This window comes from Protopterus annectens, chromosome 10.part0 (assembly GCF_019279795.1).
Source record: "Protopterus annectens isolate FY-2018-M chromosome 10.part0, PAN1.0, whole genome shotgun sequence".
NCBI classification, from domain to species: Eukaryota; Metazoa; Chordata; order Ceratodontiformes; family Protopteridae; genus Protopterus; species Protopterus annectens.
In genome coordinates, this window is record NC_056744.1 from 360846395 (window position 1) to 360873636 (window position 27242).

The following is a 27242-nucleotide window of genomic DNA, read 5'->3' on the forward strand; positions in this document are numbered from 1 at the left end:
TTGCATCCGATTCTTCTCTTCGTATTATGAAACTGGATAAGGGTAGTAGGGATGTCCATATGGATTTGACTTGTGTTGGGGCAATAAATCAAATGTTAGCAAATAAGAACTACAGTACTGCTTCTAAAAATGAGGTTTACATTGCCTATGCTGGCTTGATTTATTTATTTCAGGATCTTTTGACTGCCAACAAAGTTGTATTAATTTTTAAAAGTGGAGGACCTCTCATCTCCAACTTTTTTGGGCTCTCCAAAGTCCACAAAAATATTGTCATACCTCCTTTTAGAACAACAGTGACAGCAATGGGGGGTGGGGGTCCATAACTGGACCCCTGGTGAAATATGTGGACAAAAAAAAAGATTGCTTTTCAGCATGATTGAATTTTCTGAAATTTTTTGAAAAGGTTACTGAATATTAATTTTGTACGTTTCTTATTTAGTGGCTATCGATATTGTGGATCTTTTTACATCCATTCCCCATGATGTTGTTATAACATATTTTGGAAGCTACAGACAGTTTTAGTTCTTTAAATAACTTGCAGATCCAACTTATTCACGATTTTATGGCAATAATTTTCTTTTGCTTTTGAAGGGGAGTTTTTCCAACAAAACATTGGGATAGCACTGTGGGCAGCTACCTCTATTAAGCATTTGAGACTGAGGAAAGGAATCCATGATGTAACTTCCTCACACGTCCTCTATACAATGTCTAATAGAGTGAATGCCAAGCATGATCCAGGAATCAATGAATGTACTTCAATATCAGGGATACTGAAATATAGGGCAGGACAGATGTAGAAGTTCCCATTTTTTAGTAATATTATTTTTACATAGGAATTACTATGTTATAACAGTTTTCCTTAGGTTTTTGTATTTAAAGCAACATTATTATTATTATTATTATTATTATTATTATTATTATTATTATTAGTTAATAATATTTGAAATTGGCCATCATTGTTATTGTTTTTGTTATGTTTACAAAAGCTACTTGGACACTGCACAGACGGCATGTGAGGAAGTTACATCATTAATTCATTTTAAGGAGAGTCTTAAAGAGTGCTATAAATTGATGTAAATGGATGAAGCCTAGTCAAGGGTTGTCTCTGCACCTTGTATTTAGTTTTTAACTTTTGGCCATATTTTTTTTTTGTTTTGTTTTAAATAATAAATTTGTGTTTTGCCATCACACAAACTGTTTTTTGTTTGTTTTCTTTGTGAATTCTATTTGGTGGTTCAAGACACTGTAGTTAAGTGTAAAGAATAGTTGTGTAAATCTTACCATAACCATAGATGTCCTTTCTCTTCCATGTTGCAGTATTCGTAACCTTTGGGTTATCATTTGCTTAGCTACCCGAACGTCAGGCAGCTATCCTGGGACTGGGGTTCAAATGGGGCATTCAGTTCTGAGGAAAGGTATGCGTATACATCATTTTTATGACCCACGCACCCTATGGCTAATGTCAGACATCCCACGTACCTTGCAGTGACTAAAGCTTTTGTATACTGGACAGACGTTTGGGTATCTAAGCAGAGGATAACCCAAAGGCTATAAATACTGCAAAATGAGAATAGAAGGACATCATGGATTCCCTTTTGTTCATGAAATCTGGAAAGAAAACTGGAAGAATGATAGATGTTGGATTTTAACACCACCTTAGAAAGGATGGGCTGATTCGTAACAATACCCTATCTTTATGAAAAATTAAATAAGGAGGCTTAGAGGATAGGGCTTGAAATTCACAGACTCTTCGAGCAGACGTTATGGCTACTAAAAAGACAGTTTTCTAGGTTAAAACCTTTAGTTCACCCTTTGCTAATGGTTCAAATGGAGATTGAGTCAAAGCTTATTAAACAAAATTCAAATCCCATGGTGCAGCCGGATCTTTAAAATGTGTTCTAAGAAGAAAGGTTCCCCTTAAAAAGGCCTTACAAAGTTTTGAAAAAGCTAAGGTTATGAATTGTTTACTCTTTTGTGAAAATTAGAAATAGCAGCTAGTTGTACTTTAATATTCAAGGTGCTAGCCCCTTCATTAAAAATTGTAGCTAAAATCTCAAAAACTTCAGGTACTGGTGCTAAAAAGGGTCATTGCCTTTCTGTTGCACCCCAAAAATAAATCTTTTCAATTTACTTCTGTAAATCTTCCTAGTGGAAGCTTTATGGGAAGACAAAAGAATGCGACAGACAGGGGAGGAGAACCTGGGCTGTCTAGCTATAAATGGAACTGGAGGAACCATGTGGTCAACTTTCGGCCTAAAATATTTGGGTGAATCATGTCTGTCGGGTGAGACAGGAGGTCTGGAATTGGATCCAGAATCCATGGTGGTTGAACTAGATGAAACCAAAGAAAGGGGAACCAAATGTGACAAGGCCAATAAAGGACAATGAGGATCATTGTGCTCTTCAACTGTGAAGCTTTCTGAAAAAACTTGGGGAATTAGTGGAGTTGGGGGTAAGTGTAGAGGAGACCAGGGAGGCCAATCATGGAGGATAGCATTTTTTGGTATTGCCCCAGTGGGGGGATCAGGGCAAAGAACTTACTGCACTTGTTGATGAGTGGAGATGCAAAGATGTCACAGGAAGGTTGGCCTCATTGGCAGAATATCTTTTCTGCAACTCTCATGTTGAAAGACCACTCATGAGGTAATAAAATGGGTCTTCTCAACTTGTCTGCCATCACACTGGATTTCCCTAGAATGTGCATTGCTATCAGAAATCGACTGGATGATATTGCCCAGTGCCACACTCTCAGAGCTTCTCAACACAAGGGGTATGATCTGGTTCCTCCTTGTTCATTGATATACCACACTACTGGCATATTGTCCATCTGAATCGCAAAAGTCCCATAAGGGAGACATTCTTGGAAAGCCTGCAATGCTAGGAGTACTACTCTCACTTCTAGGACACTGATACGAGTTGGTCTCTTCGGAGAACCAGGTGCCTTGGACTGTCTTTACCAACAACTGCACCCCACACTGAATTTGGGATGAGTCTGTGGTCTCTATGGCCTTGGGCTAAGAACGAAGGGTTGGCCTTGTAAAATCTGACAGGAGTAAATCCACCACAAGAGATGATTTTTACATGCCTGAGTTATTCTGATCCAGGTGGACAAAAGCTAGTGCAAAACAGACTACTGAGTCACTAGGGTCCATTGAAGAATTCTCAGATGGTATCTTGCTAACGGAAAAGACAGTTGTGTACACTTACCATAAATGTAGATGCTCGAGTGTATTCACTGTTGCAGTCATTACCATTTGGGTTATCTGCTTGCAGTAGCCCTCAGTTGGCCTGATTATCAAAATCTTGGGTCCTGCGTTGGTTGCTGTCTCATCTTCCATGACGTCAGGGAGTCAGGTGTATAAAGCATGCAGCCGACGCCATTACATCAGTTTTTCTTGCCCCAGATGTCAGGTGCCCCCCTTAATGGGAAGAAATTAAATATATATATATATATATATATATATATATATATATATATATATACATACAGAAAATTATACCTCCAACAAAAAATGCAAATACACCAAAATGCTTTTAAATATAGTAAGGGAGAATAGAGGTATAGCCAAAATAAGTCAGGGAGCTGGAGGGAGGGTAACCAGGACTGCAACAGTGAATACACTCGAACATCTACATTTATGGTAAGTGTACACATCTGTACTATGTTCTTCGTGTTTCACTGTTGCAGTCATTACATTTGGGTAGATTCCCAAAGCTAAGGATGGGAGGAGGAATTTAGATAGCATTAGGACCAGCTATAAGGCCCGGCAAGACTGCAGTGGCAAAGCCAGCTCTGGATTTAGAGAAAATTGGCAAATGGTAATGCTTGGTGAAAGTATGTACAGAACTCCAGGTAGCAGCTTCTAGGATGCCTCTGATAGGGATACCTCTGAGAAAGGCTGTAGAGGTTGATGCAGCCCTGGTTGAATGGGGTCTAATCCCCTGTGGGAAAGGTTTTCCATGGTGCTTATAGCAGAAATGAATGCAATAGCCTATCCATTTAGAAATGGTTTGCTTTGAAATAGCCTTCCCCTCTGCCACTGCAGCAAATGCTACCAGCAGTTGTTCAGATTTCCTTTGAGGTTTAGTCCTGTCCAAGTAGAATCTAAGTTGTCTGTGAACATCTAAGGAATGCAGTATCCGTTCCCCTTTGTTCTGTGGATTAGAAAAGAAGGTTGGCAAGTGAATGGACTGATTAAGAGCCACACTGGATACCACCTTGGGCATGAAAGAGGGATTGGTTCTGAGGGACACCCCGTCCGCATCAAAGATGATGAAAGGCTCCACTGCCATAAGGGCCTATAATTGCTAAAAGGAAAGCTGTTTTCCAAGAAAGGAATTTTAACTCTGCAGTTGCAGCTGGCTCAAAAGGAAAACGAGTGTTTTTCCAATACAAAATTAAGGTCCCAGGCTGGAGTTGGGGCTCTCCTGGGTGGTCTTAAGTTTTTGGCCCCTCTGAGGAACTGCTTGAGCAGTGGATGAGAAAAGAGGGGTGGTTCTGTGTTGTAATGAGCTGAAATGGCTGAAGCGTGAATTTTGATGGAGGAAAAGGAAAGGCCCTTGTGAAGCATCTCAGTTAAGTATTGAAGAATCTAAGGTAAATTAGGCATTGCTGTAGCCATCCTTTGAGTTTGGTTCCAGGCACAGAATCTTTTCCATTTTTCAGCATAAGATTTTCTAGTTCTATGTCTCCTTGCCTCCAAAATTACATCCAACACTTGTTTACTGAAGGATGATAATGGAGAGATTAGGTAATTAGCCAGGCTGCCAGGTTCAGGGTTTGAAGCTGGGGGTGCAGAATCTGGCTCTCCTGCTGAGACAGCAGGGTAGGGGTCTGAGGCAGGTGCCATGGGGCCAGCTGTGACACACTGCGCAAGAGGGGGTACCAGTGTTGCCCGTGGCCAGTCTGGTGCAATCAATATCATCCTTGGTTTGCCCTGTTTGATCTTAAGTAGTACTTTGGAGAGGAAAGGCATACACTGACAGATTTTTCCAGCTGAAGGACAGAGCATCCACTTTCCAAGCTTGTTTGTGAGGAGTCCTTGTGCAGAATTTGTCCAATTGGTAGTTCTGGGGGGAGGTAAACAGGTCTATATCTGGGCTCCTCCATTTGTTGATCAACATTTTAAAAGTCTTTGGTTCCAGTTTCCACTCATGTGGGTCCATGACATTTCTGCTTAGTTCGTCTGCCAGTGTATTTAGTTTTCCTGGCAGGAATTGAGCCTGAAGATGCACTTGGTAGCTCAAGACTGTGTTCCACAGAGCCATGGCTAGACTGCAGAGGGGGTAATAATAGGTACCCCACTGCTTGTTTATGTACCACATAACAGTGGTGTTGTCCGTCTTTACCATAAATTGTCCTGGAAGAATGTGGTCCTTGAAGGCTGTCAGAGCGTTCTGTACAGCTAACATTTCTTTTTGATTGATATGCAGGTGCATTTGACTTGGGATCCATTTGTCCTGAATGCACTTCCCTGCCAGGTAAGCCTCCCCATGCATAGTCTGATGCGTCTGTTGTTAGGGTTTGGACGGCAGGGGGTAGAGTGAATGGTAGTCCCTTGTTTTGGTGGCAAGCCTCTGCCCACCAAAGGAATTCTAACCGTAGGCACGGTATGACAGGAATCATTGCTTCTAGATCCTGAGAATGTTGACACCATAGGCTTTTTAGATACCATTGTAGTTTCCTCATAAGCAGTCTTGCATATGGAATTAGTTGAATGCAGGAGGCCATGAACCCCAAGGCTTGCAGTATTTGCCTTGCAGATAGCAGGGTATTTGTGGCCACTAGTTTTAAGTAAGTTGTCAAATGAATTTGTTTCTCTGGTATGAGGAAAGCCATCTGGGAAGTTGTGTTCAAGTTTGCTCCCAGGAATATAATTTGTTGACAGGGTACCAGATGCAATTTCTTTTCATTTATGGTGTACTCCAGACATGTTAACACCTTTTGCACAAATGCCAGATGATTCAGAAGTATGTCCTGGCTTACTGCCTGAATTAGACAATCATCCAGGTATGGGTATATTTGAATATTTCTTTGCCTGCAAAATGCAGTGACTGGAGCTAGGCACTATGAATACCCTGGGCACAGTAGATAAGCCAAAGGGCAGTGCAGAGAACTGATAGTGCATGCAGCCTGCTTTAAAGCATAGGTATTTTCTGCAAGATTCCCTGATTGGGATGTGCAGGTAAACTTCCTTTAAATCCAGTGTTGCCAACCAGGCATCCTTGCCTATCATGGGAAGCAACTGGTGAAGAGTTAGCATCTTGAATTTTGGAATCACCAAAAAGGCATTTAGGATAGACAGGTCCAGGATAGGACGCCGTGAGTTGTCTTTTCTGGGTACCAGGAAAAGTCTTGAGTAGAAACCTTGTCCCTTTTCCTCTTCTGGTACAGTCTGAATAGCCTTTAATCTTAAGAGAGAGTACTTGCTTTTGAGCCTCTGCCCACTGATTTGGGGGTAGATCTGACCAACCGTTTGGGGTTGGTAACATGTGGAAGTGAAATCTGTATCTCTAGGAAACTATGTTTAAAACCCATTTGTCCTGGGTAATGAATTCCCAGTTTTTTTGCTTGCAGAGCAATCTTTCCCCCTAAAGGAGCAGTCAGTTGAGAAGTGCTTGAAAGTTTTAAAGTTAAATCATCGAGTTAGCTTACCATAGGGGGAGTCTTACTACTCCCTGATTAGGAAGTGGGTACCCCCCACTGCTTAGACCTGTGCGTACCCTGGGACTGAAGCCTGGGTGTTCTGCTGGTTCTGGATTTGAACTGAGAAGGCCTGGAAGGGGCAGGAAAGGATCACTTTTTTGAGGGCTTATGCCTACTAAATCTAGGAGGCTGCATTTGTAAGAAATCTTTAACAGCTTGCATAGATTTAGCTTTTTCCTCCATCTTTTTAAGAACTTCTGCTTTGTCACCAAACAGGCGGTCCTGATTTAAGGGAGCATCCAGCAATTTAGTTTTAACATGATCTGGCAAAGATTGCTCCTTAAGCCAAGCATGGCTTCTAAGTACAGACCCGGTGACAGCATCCCTGCAAGATGCCTCTAGTCTATCAAAACCACATTGCAACGTATGTTTTCCAACCTGTTCAGCAGAATGCATTAAATCCTGTAAATCCTTATTTTCAGCACAATCAGGAATCAACACAATTTTCTGTTTAAGCAATCCAATAATATGCTGCTGATACTTTAACATATGAAACTGGCAATTTGAGGCCCTGATGTCCAAGGTTGCAGAGGTGCATACCTTCTTACCCCATCTATCCAGGGCCCTGGAATCTCTATCAGAGGGGGTAGGACTTTTGGCAGTAGTAGCCTTAATGCCCTTGGGTCCCTGTGAAATGGTCTCAGGATCCGCAGTAGGATTTTTAAAAAGGAACTTGTGAGAATCAGGAACCCTGTAATATCTGTCAGGTTTTCTGTGAGCAGGAGGTAAAGAGTCAGAGGCCAAGCTAGATTCCGAAAAGGCATCATCAACAATGTCCAGAACAGGAGGGATAGCTAAAGGCCTGTGTTGGGGCAGGAGTAAAAAATCTCTAAGCTTCTTTTTAGAATCAGAGTAATCCTGGCTTTCCCAGTGAAAATGCTCCCTAAGAGTATGCAAGGTTTCACCAAAAGAAACATCCTCTGGGGGAGAAGCAGAGGGAACAGAGTCCCCTGCATCAGAATCCTCATAGGCAGATAAGGGTAAATCCTGGTCATCAGAGGAGACAGAAATTTCAGAATCCTGGTCAGAAGTATCATAAGCAAATTCAGTCCTAGGTCTCTAAGACGGGGAAGGTTGGCTTCTTCTGATTAAAGTAATAAGGTTTTCAGCCATTCTTATAATTTGTTTTTTAGGCATAGAGGCATGACCATGCGGTCTGGGTGTTGATTTCCTAGGCATGGTTTGGGTTTTAGGCCTAGAAGAAGAAGATGGCGTCAGTTTAATATGCAAGTCAGTAGGCCTGAATACACCCTCAGAAGCCCGTTGCCTGCACGTTGGTTCCGGACCCATCCAAGGTAGAGACATCCGCAGGTTCCACAGTTGAAGCATTTTGCAGCATACCGGACTCCGAATGGGTCTCAGTAGAGGCCTGCAAATCTGAAATAGTGGGTATCAGGGGCTACGAAAGCACCTCACTGAGTACCGGCGAACTGGCAACTAAAGTAGGAGAAGCGTCGTCGGCAGCTTTGGACCTAGGTGGCCTGTCTCTGTCTTTATCTTTGAATTTTTTCGGAATGTCAGTAGTCGGGTGGCTTATTGAAGACATATCTGGATAATTGAACCGAGTACCAAAATATTTAGAAGTGAAAATGTACCAACGACGAATAGTTCGTGGTTTAAATAAGGCACAAAACCAACAGCGAGGTACGTCGTGGTCAGGGCCTAGGCAAGGAATACAGTACGAATGAAAATCTTTATGAGGTACTTGCTTTCCACAAGAAATAGAATTATTGACTTTTACTGACATCGGTTTAGAGCAAGAAAAAATTTCCCCAATGGGGTACCTAGCTTTAGTTGAAGACTTCGGTTCTGAAACTCGAAAATGAAAATTTCAGGAGTTGGCCAACCGGCACTTGTGAACTGCTTCTGCTTCAGGCACCGCACAACAAGAAAGACTGATGTAATGGCATCGGCTGCATGCTTTATACCCCTGACTACCTGATGTCACGGAAGATGAGACGGCAACCAACGCAGGACCCAAGACTTGGATAATCAGGCCGACTGAGGGCTACTGCAAGCAGATAACCAAATGTAATGACTGCAACAGTGAAATACGAAGAACATCAGAACTACTGCAGAAGACACAGACTCCAACGCTTAGAGAATCAATTGAGCTGATGCAGAAACATTTTGGATTATATTTTTGACTTGAAATCAAATAGTCTGTACCCTTGGAAAGGGAAGGGAGGCCGTCACTGATACCGAATTGAATAAGGCCCCTACAAACTCTAATACTTGAGCTGGTTCTAGCTGACATTTGTTGTGACTGATGGTAATTCCCAGGTGAGAGCACAGCTAGAGTACATAATATTGTGCTTTTATCAGAAGATGCCTGGTCAGAGAGGTTATGATCCAGTTATCCAAGTAAGGAAACACCTGGAATCCCTGCAGTCTCAAGTGAGCTGCTACTACTGCCATGTACTTGGTGAACACCCTGGGTCTGTGGTGAGGCCAAAGGACATAGCTATGAATTAGTAATGACTAGCTCCCAGTCGGAAGTGTAGGTATCTTCTGGATCATCTGTTCATTTCTATATGACGGTAGGCATCCTGAAGATCTGCTGAGCACATCCAGTCATCCTTGTGCAGGAAAAGAAAAATGGACTGAGCTGTGACAATTTGGAACTTAGTGCACAGAACAGATTTGTTCAGATTGCAGAGATCCAAAATTGGTCTCCAGTCCCCTGTTTTCTTTGGCAAGAAAAAGAATCTAGAAGAGGTTCCGGACTCTTTCTGGTCTGGGGGGAACTCTTGGATGACTCTTTTCTAGCAGTTTTTTTTTATTTCTAATACTGTTGCCTTCCTCTACTGCGTGGAACATCAGGAATTTTGTTTACTGTTAAAGGAGGGGAAGGTATTGTATAACCTCTGGAAATAATCCTCTGCACCGATGTATCTTTTGTAATGTCTAGCCAGGTTCTCTGGTGCAGGGACAGACAACCCCCAAGCTGCCTCCAGAGGTGAACAATCAGGTCTCCTTTTAGAAGCGCTAGTAGGATTTGTCAGAGAAACTGTCCCTAGATCTTTGGCTCTGCTGCATGGGTAGGGTCTTCCATTAGAGCTCCCCCCTCTGCCCCGGGGGGAACTATCACCATGTGGATCATGGAATGGACCCTATGACTTTCTGAACCAAATTTTTCAACCACCTCACGGATTCCTAGAGAAGGTTCTTTGAGGAGTCAAAAGATGTATGCCCTCTGGAGACAGGGTCTTACTACCCTGCTCACACCTGAATAGTGTGTCTTTAACCTTGGGGCCAAACAAAGAAGTTCTGTCAAAGGGAGCATTGATGAAGGAAGACTTGAAGGGCTCTGCAAAATCACACAGGCACATCCAGGCATGTTGCCTAATGGAAATTCATGAACCCACCGCCCTTGAGGTACCTTCAGCTGCATGTGAAATGAGACTCATGGACAAACATGAAACAGACTGTTGGGTAGCCAACTGTGAGGCAATGGAACTCTCTGCCTAAGAAGTTATGGTCCCAGAGAGTGATGTGGTAAGTTCCATAATCAAATTTGTCTGCAGTCTGATGAAGTGTGCCAAATAATTCAGCAACTGAAGTGCAAAGGTCGATGAAGCATGTACATGCTTCCCAAATCTGTCCAGCACCTCAGACTCCTGTTAGGGGGATGAACAGAGGAACACTGTTCTGCGAGTTCCTTTTTTGTGGCTCCTTTTACAACCATGGCATCGACTGGTACTCATTTACTCCACAATTCCCTACCACTGGGCGGTGCCAGGATCCTGTGGATCATGTGGATGCCACAAGTTCTATATAGGGCAAACTAAAAGAACGCTTAAAATCAGGCTGTTAGAACATCTTAGGGACATAAAAAATAAAAAAATGGAGAGCCCTTTGGCTCAACATTTTTATGAATTTCATAATGGTAGCACTGACACTTTAAAAGCAACTATTTTACAACAGATAGCAAAGTTAGAGTCTGATGTTGCAGTTGTGGCAAAATTACTTTTAAAGTATGAAACTGTTTTTATTTTAAAGTTTGGCACTTTATTACCCAGAGGCTTAAACACAGAATGCTGTTGGAAAAATGTGATTTAATTGACTAATTTTATTATTTAATTGTATAATAGTTTTATTGATTGATTGGTGTGACTATATATATTGTGCTATGTTACTGAAACTTTACTCCTTGAAGGCTTACAGTGGCCGAGGCGCTAGAGTTTGAAGACAATAAAGCTGTTTTGGATCCTGGTTGGTGTTTCTGTGTCGTGCTGAATCAACTTTTCCAGTTTTAGTTTGTTTTTGTTGCTGTTTACTGGTGCCAGGATCCTGTCTGGTGTCTTGGGGATCGGCTCAACAGAGTCAGGTTCCTTCCATGCCCACCAAGATATCAAATCAATGAGGTCATCAGCAGGCGGAGTCACCCAGAAAGTAGATGGACCAGATCCAAAGGCTTCCAGGAATACAGATTCCTCTAGAGAAGGGTTGTCAGTAGATCAGCCACCCCATGCTTGAGGATCTCCTGGATGTATCCAAAGGAGACATCCTCAGATGGTGATTTTGAGGACTATTCCTCATCATGAAAATCAGTATCTTCCATGACAGACTCTTGAGGACAGTCTAAGTGCCTCCTTTTGCACCTTCTCTTCTTAGGGACTTCTTTGGCGTGATGTTCTGGAGAACTATCAGAAGATATCAGTAGGCTGGAGACTTTGGACTGGCTGTCCCTGTGGAGCAGAATGTTGAGACACAAGACACAAAGACAAATGGGGTTGAGAAGAAAGATCCGGGAGGGGGCATCCTTCCTCTAGGAGCAGAGAAAACTCTCTCCACTATCTCAAAAGCAGAATGCCCCACAGAAACAGCCAACGGTCCAGAGAAGACAAGCTTCCGGGCCATCAGCTCCTTCCAACCCAAAGGCAGACCACTCGAGGTAGGGGGCAGAGCTGAGCTGTAAAATGCAGAGGCTCCGATTGGCAGAGATGGCTCTGACAATTTTGGAGTGGACTCCAACACCTTGGATCCAGGAAACACTATGGCTCCAAGAGTCATCTGGCTCCAACACACTCGGAGCCAGTCCACTCAGAGATGGTATTGGAATGGAATATGCAACGATCTTCAGTCACTGACAGCTCCCAGAGTCTCAGATCCAAGTGCTCCAAAACTAAAGGTTGGATCAGAGAATGAGCCAAAATAGGTGGAGTAGTACTGATAAAGGTCTCCAGATCCAATGTGGTAGGAGCCATGAGAATTCCCATTTGAATTTGTGTCAAGAGAAATTTACTCATCATCCTAACCATATCTACTTCGATCAAACTTCTGAATGAATGAGAAGAGGAAGCAACTAACAATAGGTTAGATAACTTGTAGAAGTGGTTCTGCTCTAGGAGCCGAGCTCGGAGTAGAAGATCCAGAAGGATCAGAAGGATGCTTCTTGGCCTCTTTTTTTTCTCCATTTTCTTGGGGGTTTGAGCCTCAGTTACTGTCTCAAAAGATGTGGTAGGTAGTAAACCTCTTAAAATACATTTATTCTTACGATTCACTAGGGCCCAAGGATTAAAGGCCTTACATATTTCACAAGGCGCATTCAAATGGGCCAGGATTAGACAGTAAATGCACGAATCATGTGCATCTGATAAAGGAATTTTGTGGCCACAGATGTTACATTTCTTAAAACTTGATGGTTTTTCAGCCATTCCCAACTAATATATAACAGGGAAATAAGAAGGGGAAAAGCTTTTTTTCTTTTTAAAGGAAAAAAAAAGAGAGTTAAAGGTAAAAATTACCAACAATGGAAATTGAAGGAGCTACTGGAAGGGTATATAAGAAAAGAAAAGAAAATACCAACAATAGTAATAGTGATTTACACTAACAAGTGTAAAAAGGTAAGAGAGGACTATTACAGAGTACGAAGGAAAAAGCTATACATCTCTCTTCGTTTTTACTCACAAACTAACACCAAAGCTCGAAAGCCAAGAACGACCATGTCTGTATAAAGAGGCAGCACACAAGATCTGAGGTATGGTGGGGGACTAGACCATTTTGGGTAAGGAAGGAGCCTGAGAGTTTGCAGTATCCATGAGCTGCAAAAAGTAGCAAAGTCAGACCCAAGAGTTGGATGTGAACCCATTTGTTGAGGAATGGATGAAAACTGACATCAGATACTATAATATTTGGAGACCTAAATATAGACAGGCAGCTCAAATTCCACTATTCCCACTGAATCCATAACTTATACAACTTCAAACAATTAATAACCACACCTACTAGAAGCAATAAAACTTCAAGGAGATGCTTAACATTAGACTGGATTTTTATAAACAAACCAGACAAACTGACAAAAGTAGACTGCCTCTCGGATAGCTTAAGTGACCACATATCAACATATGCCATTAGAACTCACCATAAACTATATAAACATATTGTCTATAATCAGATATGAAATACAACCAATTTCAACAAAGATATTTTCAATGAAACACGAAAACAATATAACTAGAATGTACTTACAACAATGCCACTATATACTGCTGTAGAATACTTTAATAACATATTAGTGCAGGGTCTATATCACATAGTCGAAGTCTTATAACTTCGAACATGTAATGTTCGTACCATTATGTTCAAAGTTACAAAACTTCGACTATGGATAAAAAAAAAACGGAAAACAAAATAAACTGTTTTAAGCAGGGGGGGCAAGACCCCCTGAACCCCCGACACCCCCTGCTACTTAAATACACCAACTCACAGATCACACCCCATTGAACAAAATGGAAACCTCTGCTTATGGAGATTTCCATTCAAATGCACAAACTTTTACAAATTCGAACTTATGGTCTCGACCATATGAGGTTCGAACTTGTAAAAGTTCGACTACATTGACAGGAACCCATTGTTACAGGCCTTAAATAATCTAGCACCAGTACGTAATAAAAGAGAAAAGTCCAATCCTGCAGCAATGATAACAAAAGAAAAGAAAACAACTCATGATTAAAAGAGACAAGACCTGGAAAAAATGGTATAAAAACAGAACTCAAAATGCCTTCCAGCAACTTAGACATCTTAGAAACCTTACAAAACAAGTCAACACTGACAAAAATAACTAAAGAGTTAGTAATAGCAACCCTTGAGAATGGTCGTTTTCATGCCTTTAGTTTTTTCATTGCACAGTGTAGCCATAAAAAAGGCAATTTACAACAAATGGAGAATACTGGAAGCAAGTGAGGAAGTTAAAAGAGTAGTGGGGGGCAGGCCGTCTTTTATTAACGAACAAAAGACTAGTAACATTAAAACTTACTTGGAAGGAGAGGTAAAGGAACATCAAAAAGAAAAGAGGAACTTGCCAAGTACCAAGACATTTCCTTTTTGTAGTTCGAAATGTGTTTACCTTACCAAGTGTTCCACCTGTGAGGCTTTTTACACTGGGAAGACCAAAAGGGGACTTAAGAAAAGAATCTATGAACATCAATATGCAATTAAAACCACAAACAAAGAGAATGCCTTAGGCAATCATTCTATTAGCATTAAAAAAAAAAAAAGTGTTACTGATTACATTCCAAGCAGTTTTAATGGTGATAGTGGCAATGAACTTGAATACAGAAATTTGAAATGGCAGATTTTGTTCACTGCTTGCTGTGAACCTGGACTCAATAGTAACGTGAATTATAAGGTGGTTCTTACTAGAAACCAACTCTGTAGCAAGTGCAAATAGAACTGGTTTACTCATTTTACACTGTACTTATTATCTGTATGTTTTGTAAGGTTTTTTGTTTTGAAAATTAGCGTAATTAATTCATTGTTATTGGATCATGTGATAGGAACCAAACAGCAGAGTGTACCCAAAGGCAAAAATACACTTATACCAAATAAGACAATGAGGTAGATAATGTCCAACAAGGTCCAGACAAGATGTTGTAGTATAAATAACACTTTAATTCAAAACAAAAAATGGTCAAGCGCTTTCGTTCCCCAAAGGAACTTCTTCAGAACCATTTTACAAAATAAAATCATCATTTAAAAAGCATTTAAAATCATCATGTGACTAACTCACTCAATGTTCCCTTAAAGAAACAGTAACATTCCATTGAATTGATCATAAAATCCATTGTTTTTCCTTTAAAACAGGCAAGAAAAAAGTCATGGCATTCAGACCTGCCATATAGCTCAAACATCTGATGTCCTTATAGGGTCATTTGCATATACCCCATGTGCCTCTAATACAAGAGGTTTAAGGAATCACACAGTGGAAACTCTAGCTTGGCTAGATTTTTCATTTAGTTTATGCTTTTTTTTCTGTGTGACTTTTTACTTATTGGTTTAGATGGTTTTAACTCCCAGAAACACTGGCAGAATTAATGCAGGCTACGTACAAAGATCCAATCCCAGTGAGAGTGTTTGTGCATCAGGGTTCAGCTCTGAGCCCAATGTTGTGCATACTGGCGATGGACTACATCAGCACACAAGTCAAAAGGGACAGATCAACAAACCGCAGAATGCAGATGATATGATATTATAAAAAATGATAAGGAATGTAATGCAAAACCGAAGGCACATGAGATGATACTGTACAGGGAAAACAGTTGCCATAGTAGCAAATGAGGGAAATCAGAAGAAGCCAGCTGAAATTGGGATAGAAGAGAAAACAGGGTTACAAGCCAACAGCTTCAAGTATCTGGGAAGGTGGTTGAGGAGAAGGGAAGCCTGAATGAGGTCAACTGTCACAGAGTGTCAGGAGTTGTTTGTGTCAGAATAATTCCAAAGAAGGTGAAAAGTAAGGTGTACAAAAGAGAGGTGTGACCAGTACTACTGTACAGTACAGAAACCTGGGCAGTGAAGTTAGAGCAGCTGAGGAAGCTACAGGTAACGGTGGTTTGTGCAGGAAAGCTGATGATGACTCGATGAAGATGATTTGGGCAGACAGGCAGAAAGCAACAAGAAATGAAGATGGGCAAAAACAGAAGGACATATTGTGAGAGAAAAGACCAACAATCAGGCATGACTGTTGAATAAAGTAGAATAGTGGCACCCAATCGAGAGCGAAAGCGATAGTTGAAGCGACACCCTGACCCATAAAAAAATGGGGAAAAGTGGGTTGTTGATGATGACAACAATGATGATTATGATGGTTTCTCACTAAGTATTAATGCATACCTTTATTTTACTATGTTTGTCATTGTACTACTAATTTCTATATTCTATGTTACTACGTTTGTCATTGTACTGCTAATTTCTATATTCTATGTTACCACATTTTTCATTGTACTGTTAATTTCTATATTCTATGTTACTAAGTTTTTCATTGTACTGCTAATTTCTATATTCTATGTTACTACGTTTTTCATTGTACTGCTAATTTCTATATTCTGTGTTACTACGTTTTTCATTGTACTGCTAATTTCTATATTCTATGTTACTATGTTTTTCATTGTACTGTTAATTTCTATATTCTATGTTACTATGTTTTTCATTGTACTGCTAATTTCTATATTCTATGTTACTACGTTTTTCATTGTACTGCTAATTTCTATATTCTACGTTACTACATTTTTCACTGTACTGCTAATTTCTATATTCTATGTCACTACGTTTTTCATTGTACTGCTAATTTCTATATTCTATGTTATTTTTGTCTGGACTGAGACTGAAATAGGTCAGTTGTGCTCAGTGCTCTATCCAGGTTAACAAATTCAAATGAACAAATACACACATACACAAGTCTGTTGTTCGGGCCTGACAAACACATTCTGATAGCAAAGGTCAAGATCAAATAAACAAATACAAAAACAAAAGGGGAGGTCTATGCCTGGCATACAGGGCATTGTCAGACCCCACTTTGATGGACCTCCTGCATATCCACAAAACAAACGGCACCAGAATTACCCATTCTAAGGACTTAAACCCTGCCTGTGATGTAAACAGGACTTGCTAGAGAGATAGGTATGTATCCCAGAGACTACTGCATCTACGGAACAGGCTCCCCATCCATGTGAAGCAGAGCTTCTCCCTAACCCAATTCAAGTCAACTTGGACAATTGGATGGGAAACCAGAAATTCATCCCTGGTTTGGCACCTGTCGTTAATGGACACAGGTTAACTTGTAAATGGTTCGTCTTCCAAACCCCTGCTTACACTTATCAAGGGTATCAGAACTTGTCACAGATTTAGGATGCATGGCTACGCTTAAAAAGGCCCTTGTGGTTGTTAGCCTAGTAAACACCTATGACCCTATGAAGCTTACTCACTGACAGGAAAACAGAAGCAGTGGAAGTAAAAACAGGAAAAAACACATGCCTGGAAGTCGTTTCAAAGCCATATATGTAAGCAGTTTCCCCTTGACATTAGTCACCTGAAAATACCACTGTTTCTGTATGTTTGTCACACCCTCAATTAAGGTGTTAAATTAACACTGAGGTAACTTCTTAGGTCAGGTATTGTTACTAGTCACCATAGTTAACAATTCACACCTGGCAGTTTGACCTGAAATGTAGTAGTTTCTATATCCAGCACAACAAAACCCAATATAAACATACGTTATGAACAGGTATATGTTCTCAGAATTACAGTAACATGTTAAATGAATAAAACAAAACATTTGAAAAAGTCACTGCACAAACAGGCAACCTTCTAACCAGTAATACAAAGTTTACTAGCTATACCCATTAACTTTCTGGCCAACAACTGATGCTCTGCTACTCTCTTCAAAGTGAGAATGATTAACAGGCTTTAGGGAACAGAAGCCAAGCAGTGCACCTAGTCTGCCACAGGCTTGCAATATGCCTTGGTATTCCATGATGCCACCTCATTTGTGAAACAGCAGGTTTACCAGTCATCATTAAGAATGACGACTGTTGGAATTATTGAATTATCACCTACTACCTCTCTTTTCCTTCATGCACCTACAGTTCTTCCCATCATCAGACTATATTTTGAAAGTGGTTATTGCGTTAATACTTACTGAGTCTTCCGGAGGAATGCCACCTTTGTCTCTTACTGGCAGTATGCTTTGAAGAAACTACAAATAAAAAGAATATATTACATATGTCCACTTCATTTTAAACGCATAATGGTCTTTCTAGAACTTCAAAACAACATTAATCTTCTCAGTCCATTCAGCAAAACACAAGGTTTCTACCCAGCACATTATATTTACTTCATTTATCTCTATCACAAACTGTGGTGAAAGTGGGTCTATATGACATCAGCGAACGCTGACATATCGAACTTCAAAGTCAGAAAGCTGAAAACAGTGAAGGAACGGATCAGTGAATTTTTTCCCAAGGAAAAAAATTGCTGGGCCATTCTCCGGGCTTTGCTGTTTTCTCCACTGTGGTGCGATCTCAGAGTTGGTATATTTAAGTTGGGGGGGCAAAGCCCCCCACTCAATTTTGACTGTATACTTTTTTTTTTTTTGGATCAGCAAATTTTTTTCCTGGGAAAAAAAAATCGCTGATCTGTTCCTTCGCTGTTTTCAGATTTTGGACATTTGAGTTCGACATAACTGCGTTCTCTATTTTTAGCATTCGCTGTTATGATATTGACCCGGTGAAAGACATAACTGAAAATTCTACACATCACACAATAAATACCAGCACTGCTATGTGAGGCCAGTAGCAAAGGGGAAGAATTCCTGTCCATAACACTACTGACCAGAGTGCGATTAACAGTCACAAGTACTGCAGGACCAGACTGGCATGGGGGGGATGAATAAATACGTGGCACATCATCAAGCAGCAGGCATGACTGACGTATTCTACCCGACCAGCATGCCAGTGTTGCTGACCGAGCAGATACAGGTATGCTAAACTGGGAGATGTACTGGGCATAAGTATGTGGAAACATGACCTTTCAAATCATCTTTTCAGCTAGTACATTATCAAGCATGAAGTAAGTGTGTGTGTGTGTGTGTGTGGGGGGGTTAGGGAATAACAAGAATTTCCCCTTTCTCTTCTATGATGGACTAAGACATGCATCCCGGATCTTGCTCCTTAATGGAAATGATTGGGTAGCATAGGCTACAGATGGGTATACAAGTACTGTTGTTCCTTTTAATAGTATCTCCTAATTGACAGAATAGTGTTATTTCCTCATTCTGGATTACTTTTTTACTATTTCAGCTTAATAACATGGGATTACGGCTTTCAAGCTTCTTGAGTGCCCGTAAATCTTAAGTTAGATAACTGAACCAGTGAACCTGTAAATAAAAGGTACGCTTCTTTCAGCAAAACTTGTAATCTGTACTGTATTACTTTTCATAACATTCACGGATTAAAATGTGTTTTCTATAAATTTAATAAACAAGCAGACAAGACAAAATTCTGTTCCTCATAATACGTATGCAAGAAAAAGTACATTTATGGGGGAACTTACCAGAACAGCAAATGTTTAAGAAAGAGCAGTGCTGAAATCGTCACATCTAAAGCTAATACTGGAAAAGTCACTACTTCCAAACAAAAGTCATGAACTAACACTTAACATTATTTTAGATTTTTAAGGAAGCACTATCTGTGTCTACCTACACTCTGTACATGTTTCTAAACTGTACAAAAGAGATTAGCAGTACCTTGTATAAACCAGACACCTGGACTACCAAACTTTCACTCTAAAAAAATCAGCCTCACATAATTCCTGGTACTTAGCTGCATGAACAACACCTGCTTTGTGCAGAGAGCACCAGTCCTCTGCAAAATCACACTATAAGTGCAGTTTTCTGCTTAACAGCAACCAAGCAAACCTATTTTAAATCCCTACATTCCCCGTTACTGTGGTTTGCACATAGAGAAGCACTACTACAATAAATTTGTTCTACACATTACTTTCACTTGTTTAGACCCCTCCCCAAGCACAGTTTCCCTTGTAATCTACCTGAAACCATGAATAAGCACTTTCCTCCTGTCTCTATAGCCAGCTTGGTGGACAAGGGCATCCTGAGACAATGTAGCATCTTATCTCAGGTTTACTGATGATAACCCAAGTCTTAAACATTCAGGAACAGTGTGTGGGAGATGCAATTAAGCATTGTCATTGGAGGCAAGTCTCTCACATACAGCCGCTACAACTGTCAATAAAGTTGTCAAAAACACATGCTATCTTCAACCCACCACTCAGACCAAAGACCAAGCACATCAACTAACATGCGCTGAGGTATTTAAAAGTAATCTACCCAAACCTCAAAGGTCTCCTAGATGCAGCAATGACAACAGAAACCCTAAGAGACCAAAGCAACTTCCACCACAACATGTACACCTTCAACTCATGGTTTCCAACTAGTAAGCCCATAAGGCAAACCTCCAAACAAAAATGTCCCAGTAACAGGAGATTTTGTTATGAGTCACGCATACTACACGCACTAAAGTGAGCAAGAAGAGGATCATAGTCAGGTGACTATCCCGAGCCAGGATCTGCCAGATCTCACACACACAGAGACACACACACACACACACACACACACACACACACACACACACACACACACACACACAGACAGACACACACGCACACAGACACACATGCACACACACAGCAGAGACAGACAGACAGAGAGAGACACACAGACACTTCACTGAACCATAAGTACCAGCATGACTTTATCATGTGGGTGCAATTGACCCACGATGTACCTCTCTAGACTACATGAAGCGAGAGACATGATGGATCTTTCAGAGTATGTGTCCAAGACTGATATGGCCTAGCACTGAACAGCTTTCTTCCTTCTCTGGGGATGATAGGAGCCTAGCACTGAACAACTTTCTACCTTCTCTCGGGATGATACGACCCTAGCACTGAACAGCTTTCTACCTTCTCTGGGGATGATACGAGCCTAGCATTAAACAGCTTTCTACCTTCTCCAGGGCTGATATGAGCCTAGCACTAAACAGCTTTCTCCTTTCTCTTGGGCTGATACGAGCCTAGCACTGAACAGCTTTCTCACTTCTTTGGGGCTGATACGAGCCTAGCACTGAACAGCTTTCTACCTTCTCTGGGGCTGATACGAGCCTAGCACTGAACAGCTTTCTACCTTCTCTGGGGCTGATACAAGCCTAGCACTGAACAGCTTTCTACCTTCTCTGGGGATGATGCTGCAATATGAGCAGATTACTAATAACTGTCTCAGTGTCTGGTGTCATTCGAAGGGGTCACAATACCAGTCTGCTTTAGAGAACATGCCTGACATACCATGCTGCTTTGCCAAGGGTGGTTACCACCTGTCCATGCTTGGCTTTTGAATACTGACTAAAACTTTGTCCAACCACCATAATGCCTTTTCAGGCAATAGTAACCTGATAAACCTTCCAACATCGCAAAAAAAAAAAAAAAAAAAAAAAAAAAAAACCTCCACTCCCTGCAAACTCTCTTCTCCCTGGAGAACACAGATATCTGTGTAGTTATGCAGACATGGTTTAAAACCACAGACAGTACCCCTGCAGTGCAAGGGTATACCTTCCGCACATTTAGACCAGCTATGGCATTAAAAGAGACAAAAGCTAGAGGTGTCACTATATTCATCAAAAACAGTCACACCTCAAAACTGGTTATGAAGTATGACTCACTCAAGCTACTCCATGTCCAGCTCACCATAAGCAAAGCCCCATACCATATCACTGCAAGCTATAGGTGACTGAGGAACCCATAATCCCATAAAAAAATGTACCGGGGATGCTCTGCATTGACCCTAACCTTACAGTCTTGAGCAACTTAAACTACCCCACTATAAAATAGGAAATGCACACAACTTCCAATATTCAGGCCCAGAAATTCCTGGACTTTCTCAACATAAATGCTTTGTACCAGCAAGTCTGTACACCCACTAGGGCCACCAACATCCTTGACCTCATCCTCACAAAAATGGCAGACCTCTGCACACAACAGTGTGTTATTACACCCTCACTTGTTACGTCAGATCATAAAGCTGCCTCCTCTGAAATCAAGCTACAACATGTCACCACATCCAACCGATGTATGTTTAGAAATTATTCCAAAGCAAATAACCTAATACTGAGGGACACCCAGGCAAAATTCAAGCTCCACCCTCAAACTGCATGAACATGGCTGCCTATGCAGAATTGTTCACAGAAACCCTACACCATCATGTAAACAATAACACTGAGGCAGCTGTACCCACCCAAAAAAAGCATAGGACTAACTCCAATTTCAAACCACCCTTAAGGAATCCTGATATCAACAAGTTAACCGACAAAAGGAAGGCAATCATGGCCAAAACTAAGAAGCGCAATGACCAGCCAGGCAAGAAAGCCATCGTAAAACTAAATAAGCAACTCAGGAGTCTTATCAAATCCACCAAAGCCAAATGTGAGGTATAGACAGCCTAGCAAGCAAACAACAACCATAAAGCATTCTTCAGTGATGTCCACAGCCTCAAAAGGTAACACACAACAGTGTGCTGAACTAACAGTACACACAACTAACAATGTGGAACTGGAGGACAGCACAGCTACTAGGTGTCACATTAAGCTCCATTTTCACCCTGCTATTCCCCCAACACCTCCCAAGACATACTCTTGACCATAGCTCCCCCCCTTTCTCCTCATCACTAATGAACAGGTCCTGAATGCACTCTCCAAAGCAAAAAAAATAATGCATCTGTGGGTCCTGATAATATCCCAGACTGCCTGCTGAAATGCACAAAACATGATGTATACAGCCTTCCAACATCATAGTTCAACCTTCACCTCCAAACTGACTTACTGCCTAGTGAATGGAGGAATACAACTGTTACCCCTCTGCTCATGGGCAGGTGTCATCAACTGACCTGGGTAATTGCAGACCTATAAGAATGACTAATCTCATATGTAAAGTCATGGAAAGAATTATCATGGACTTTACAAAGACACAGAAAATCTTGAGACACAGGATCTAACACAATTTGGATTTGTCAAGGGCAGATCATGCCTGCTCAAACTAGTGGGCTTTTTTGAGAAACTCATCCAAGTTATACAATAGCAAAATGGTATACACTCCTCATCTTGACATGGCCAAGGTATTCAACACTATTCTCATTCTGGCATTGTCGCAAACTCAAGAAAGTAGAAGTAAACCCATATGTCATCTGATGGAGAGGAAGTCAGGACAGAAGACTACCTCCAGAAAAAGGCCAATCACCAGTGGAGTCCTTCAGGGCTCGAAGCTGAGGGGCACTCCTTTCTGACATCTAGTTTTTGGACGTCAAAGGAAAGTAAGGACCAAGAACTGAGCCTTGCTGAACTTCGCTGCCCAGAGGGCACCAATGTCTTTTTATGTCATTTATTTTAATCGTATACCCTTTTATCCCCTAGCCAGACCCATATTCACATGATAATAGAGAAATGGTCCTAAATTGAAGTTTATGCAAAACTGCCAGATGATGTACAGAATGAATGACTTAGTCAGCGTATACATCATTTAGCTGGAAAGCTGCCATCGAAGAGCTCAGAAACAGCTGGCCCACTGAAAAATGGCTAAAAATATTCCTACAATGTTCATATCAAATAAATTTACTGCTATTTTCTCCATTAGCTTCCCTAGACAACTGCAATCACTTAAAGATATATCGCTCTTCAAATAAGTCATGTTTTACTTTCCTCTACAAATGGAGACAGCTTTGGAATATTTGTATTCAACTAGAAGAACATAACCAGTAGCAAGCCTGTAACTCAGAAATAAAATTAAGAGAACCTTTATTAAATCCTACGCCAACACCCTGATGTTCACACTTGTTGATGACTGCTTTAGTACTTTGAGAACTTTGTGACCTCATTAAGTTCAAAACCTGGCATGGGACAGGAGTCGGCACTGATAATCACATTCTAAACTCATCGATTCACCATACAAACCTCTTACTTACCCTCCAAACTTCTCCTTCTACAATTATACAAGCACAGGATTTTATTTTTCATGCATCACTAGCTACAGTCTACTGTGTTCCTATCTAGCCTAAGCTTCCTTTACTACTCTTCATTAAGGAACATCTTGTTTATCGTCCTCCTATAAACAGACACTCACACACACACACACACACACACACACACACACACACACACACACACACACACACACACACACACATGTTTAAAAATGAAATGAACAGAAGTGTCAGAAAATCTTCTACACCGAATGCCCCCTGTCTGAATGTATTTTTGATTAAGATTTAGAGTCACTTGGATAGTAGCATGGCATCTTCTTAAATTTACCTTAAAGACAGTACTCGCTTTCGCTCCAACTCTACCAGGCAAACTCTGGCCTCAACTTCTTTTCTTCCTTACTTATTATACAGAGCCCCTCTCCTAACCAACTTGTCCTCCTCTATCACCTCTAAACTAGAAAACTGCTACAACAAAATCTCTAAATTTGCTTCTAAATCTAAAAATACCTCCTATCACTGTCTAACCCTACAATCCCTGAATTGGCTTGAACTCCCAAACTACCTAGACTATCTCCAACTCACTACTGCACACAGACTCATATTTCACCCAACAAAATGTTCCGCTCTAACCAACATCCTTCCCCCTTATACACCCAACAGAGCTCTCAGATCTGAAAATCAGAAGTTAATTACTATCCATAAATCTAAACGTCCTGCTGGCCAACTTCTCCTATCTTTCTCAATAAGCAAAAAATGGAATTCCCTTCCCTCCACACTAAGAATCATACCAAACTCAGAAAACGTCAAAACCCAACTATTCAAACACCTGTCCACTAAATGGAAATGTGCCTGCCTTCACCCAACCTAATCCAAAGGGGTTCTCGCTCTGGTTCCCAAGCTCTACAACTCTCATAGTTATCTTCCTATGAGCCTATCTAAGCTCTCAATAATTTCTATACCTTCCCTCTAAGCTCTCAACAACTCCTACAGCTACCCTCACACAGCCAAACCTTGTAAATATTGTAAATAGCATTCTACTGTTGATGTGTGTATGTAAAGCGTATTTACATTTTCTTAAAAGGTCTGTATGTAAACTGCTTCTACACCCAACACATCTGTTTTCCTCAAATGAAACTGTATGATCCCTACCTTCAAGCTTAATGAATTTAACTATGCATGATATTGAATGCATTTATGAGTAACTATTCTACATAATATTATCTTTAATATTAACTAATCAGTTGTATCTAAATTGTATAATGCATCTTGGAACTTTTCTCCCCGGGCCTCCACTGAAAAAGGGTCAATTCGGCCCAGTGGACTTCCCCGGTAATCAATCTGCAAATAAATAATAAATAAATAATGTCTTATTCCTTTCCTTTTTTGTATCCTCTTTTGCCGGACTCCACAACCATTTATCCTCCCCCACTCCAGCATAACCCATTCACTCACACATTTGGAATGACAGTACAATGCACTCCCAGTAGATTTCTGCCAGTGTCTTATTTTTTAGGCTTTTGCTGGGCTTATCCTCCAGTCACTGTCAGGGGGATGGAAGTCAGTCTGCAAGACCTGTAAGCCCCGCCCCATCTCCTTTACCTATCTATCTATCTTTGTTTACAAAGAAAGTCCAATTGGGATAAAACCCTTTTTTCAGTGGAAGACTGGGGAGACAAGCTCCACATTAACACCAGTTTTGACATGCACATAAAATACAGTTACATGATTCATCAACTCACCCAACCCCAGCCCACAGGATCATTTATCAAACCTAGTTCATAAGCAACAGAGAAAGAAAGAACCAAAGTCCCTTATGACAGTCAAATATCTTCACGATTAAATTTAACAAATCAAGATGGCAAGAAACTGAAAACAGACACTGGGCCCTAGCTACTCACACTGATACAGACACAGTTACTCAAATGCTGAACATTCAAAGTTAGGAATAAAGGGTAGTAATTTTTTTCTGGTATTTTCTCCCATAAGGACAGCAAGGATGCTGGTCCACTATATAATACTGCATGCCTAAAATAAGTAAGAAATGCTAAATGCTGCTAGAATGATAAATCATTAGAACAATAAGCCCAGGGATATGATTCCCATACCCTTATACAAAGGCATTGACAAAAATCAGAAGGAGAAGGTATATATGAGATTACTTTTTAAGCTTTTTGCAGACTACTATCAGCTGCCACCAGCTCGTCTCCTCATTCAGCGGGTCTGCTGGACCCACCTTAGCCTTCTTCAGGCTCTACCATACATACGTTTGGAGCCAGTGAGGAGATTCAGGACACTGGCAGCATGTCCTAATCCACTACTTTGTGGAAGCCTTGCAAGTTCCACTAGGACTGCATTTGGGAGGTACATGTGCCATTCCACACATGCACAACCTTCCAACCAAGAAATAAGCCACTTATAGCGAGGAAATTGCTAGGCTCTTCGTGCTGATACTGTAGTAAGCCATGCCATCTTCCTCCCCACAGGACAGGTGAGAGCTGGCATCAGCCACTAGCTCCCATCCTCCCTCACCTGGTTCCACCAGCACCCTGCTGATAATCAAACAAATGGTGGCTGGAGTGCGGTAAGAGCTTTATCCCTCTGCACCAAAGAAGCTGCATGGAAAGGTATATACAAGATTAGTTTTTGGCAAATGGAAAGTTAACATGCCTTTAAATTTAGTACAAAATGTAAGATTCCACAGTGAACAGTTGACTTAGCCATACTTTTACCTAAAGTAGAACGTGCAAGGGCATGTTCAGTTCTGCAACAGATGTCCAATATCTGTTGTACTTATAAACAGGCTAAAATGAAAATACAAACTACATTCCCTCGATAAAGAAATACCAGAAGTGACTAAAGTGTTTTCAAATGCAGGACAATGTACTATGTGGAAGTTCAGAATATACTTTTAGGGTTGTTTACCTCAGGTGTGGCTTCAATGAATTTGCAGACAGTATCCATCCCACCTAATTTCCAGTGACCACTTTCGCTTACAAATATTGACTCCAGGCATACATTGTTGTGGGTTAACTTCCCCTGTAGGCAAAAACAGAAACAATTCATTAGTCATTCTTGTTTCCCCAGAGTCTATAACTGTGAAAGATGCACATAAAGTCAAAACAGTTAAGAGGACTAAACTGGTTTTGTGTAGCATTAGTAGACGTACAGATTCTGCAGGTTGGCAGGCATACCTTTCTACTCCTCTGCTCTTTGTTTAGGGAAGTTGGATATTGCAGCTTAAACCACATCAAACTGTAGTGTGTCTAAAACTTAGATCAAGAGTTGTTGAGCAAGAACAGAGCCAAAAGCTGACTCTGTTCTTGGTCAACACCAGGATAAACTACATCCATAATTGTAAAAAAATACTTATACCTTACATTTCCTTACTCTCTCTTCTCATTCACTTCCTTACTTATATCACCTTCTCTCCCCTCAGACTTTCCCTCTAAATGTACCATAAGCCTGATTTTCTCTCACTTCATATTGCAATTGCTGATTGTATCATACTAACTTAAAAATTAGTCAAAGTTATTTAAGTAATTGTTCTTAAATATATTAACCATTAAGTCTCTCATCTGTGCTTACTAATAAAGAAACTGTAAATTCAACGTATTCTGGATTGGATTTTTTTGCTTGATTTACTAAGTTTAAAAGATCTGGGGAGTATTTTTGTATGTTCTGCAAGGGTCACTCAGTGCAGTGACAGTTTTAACGGCT

General features: G+C 40.8%; 1 protein-coding gene across 3 annotated transcripts in view; it reads right to left on the reverse strand.

Annotated features, from left to right (window-relative positions):
* The window catches only part of SCYL3 (SCY1 like pseudokinase 3), a 614991-nt gene that overhangs the window by 516086 nt on the left and 71663 nt on the right, over window positions 1-27242 (reverse strand). For all 3 annotated transcript variants that reach the window (XM_044085269.1, XM_044085268.1, XM_044085267.1), the window contains exons 3-4: window positions 26448-26561; window positions 17625-17681 (exon numbers count right to left, since the gene is read on the reverse strand). In XM_044085269.1, coding sequence (XP_043941204.1) covers window positions 17625-17681; window positions 26448-26561 — 171 coding nt within the window. The remainder of the gene's footprint in view (window positions 1-17624; window positions 17682-26447; window positions 26562-27242) is intronic.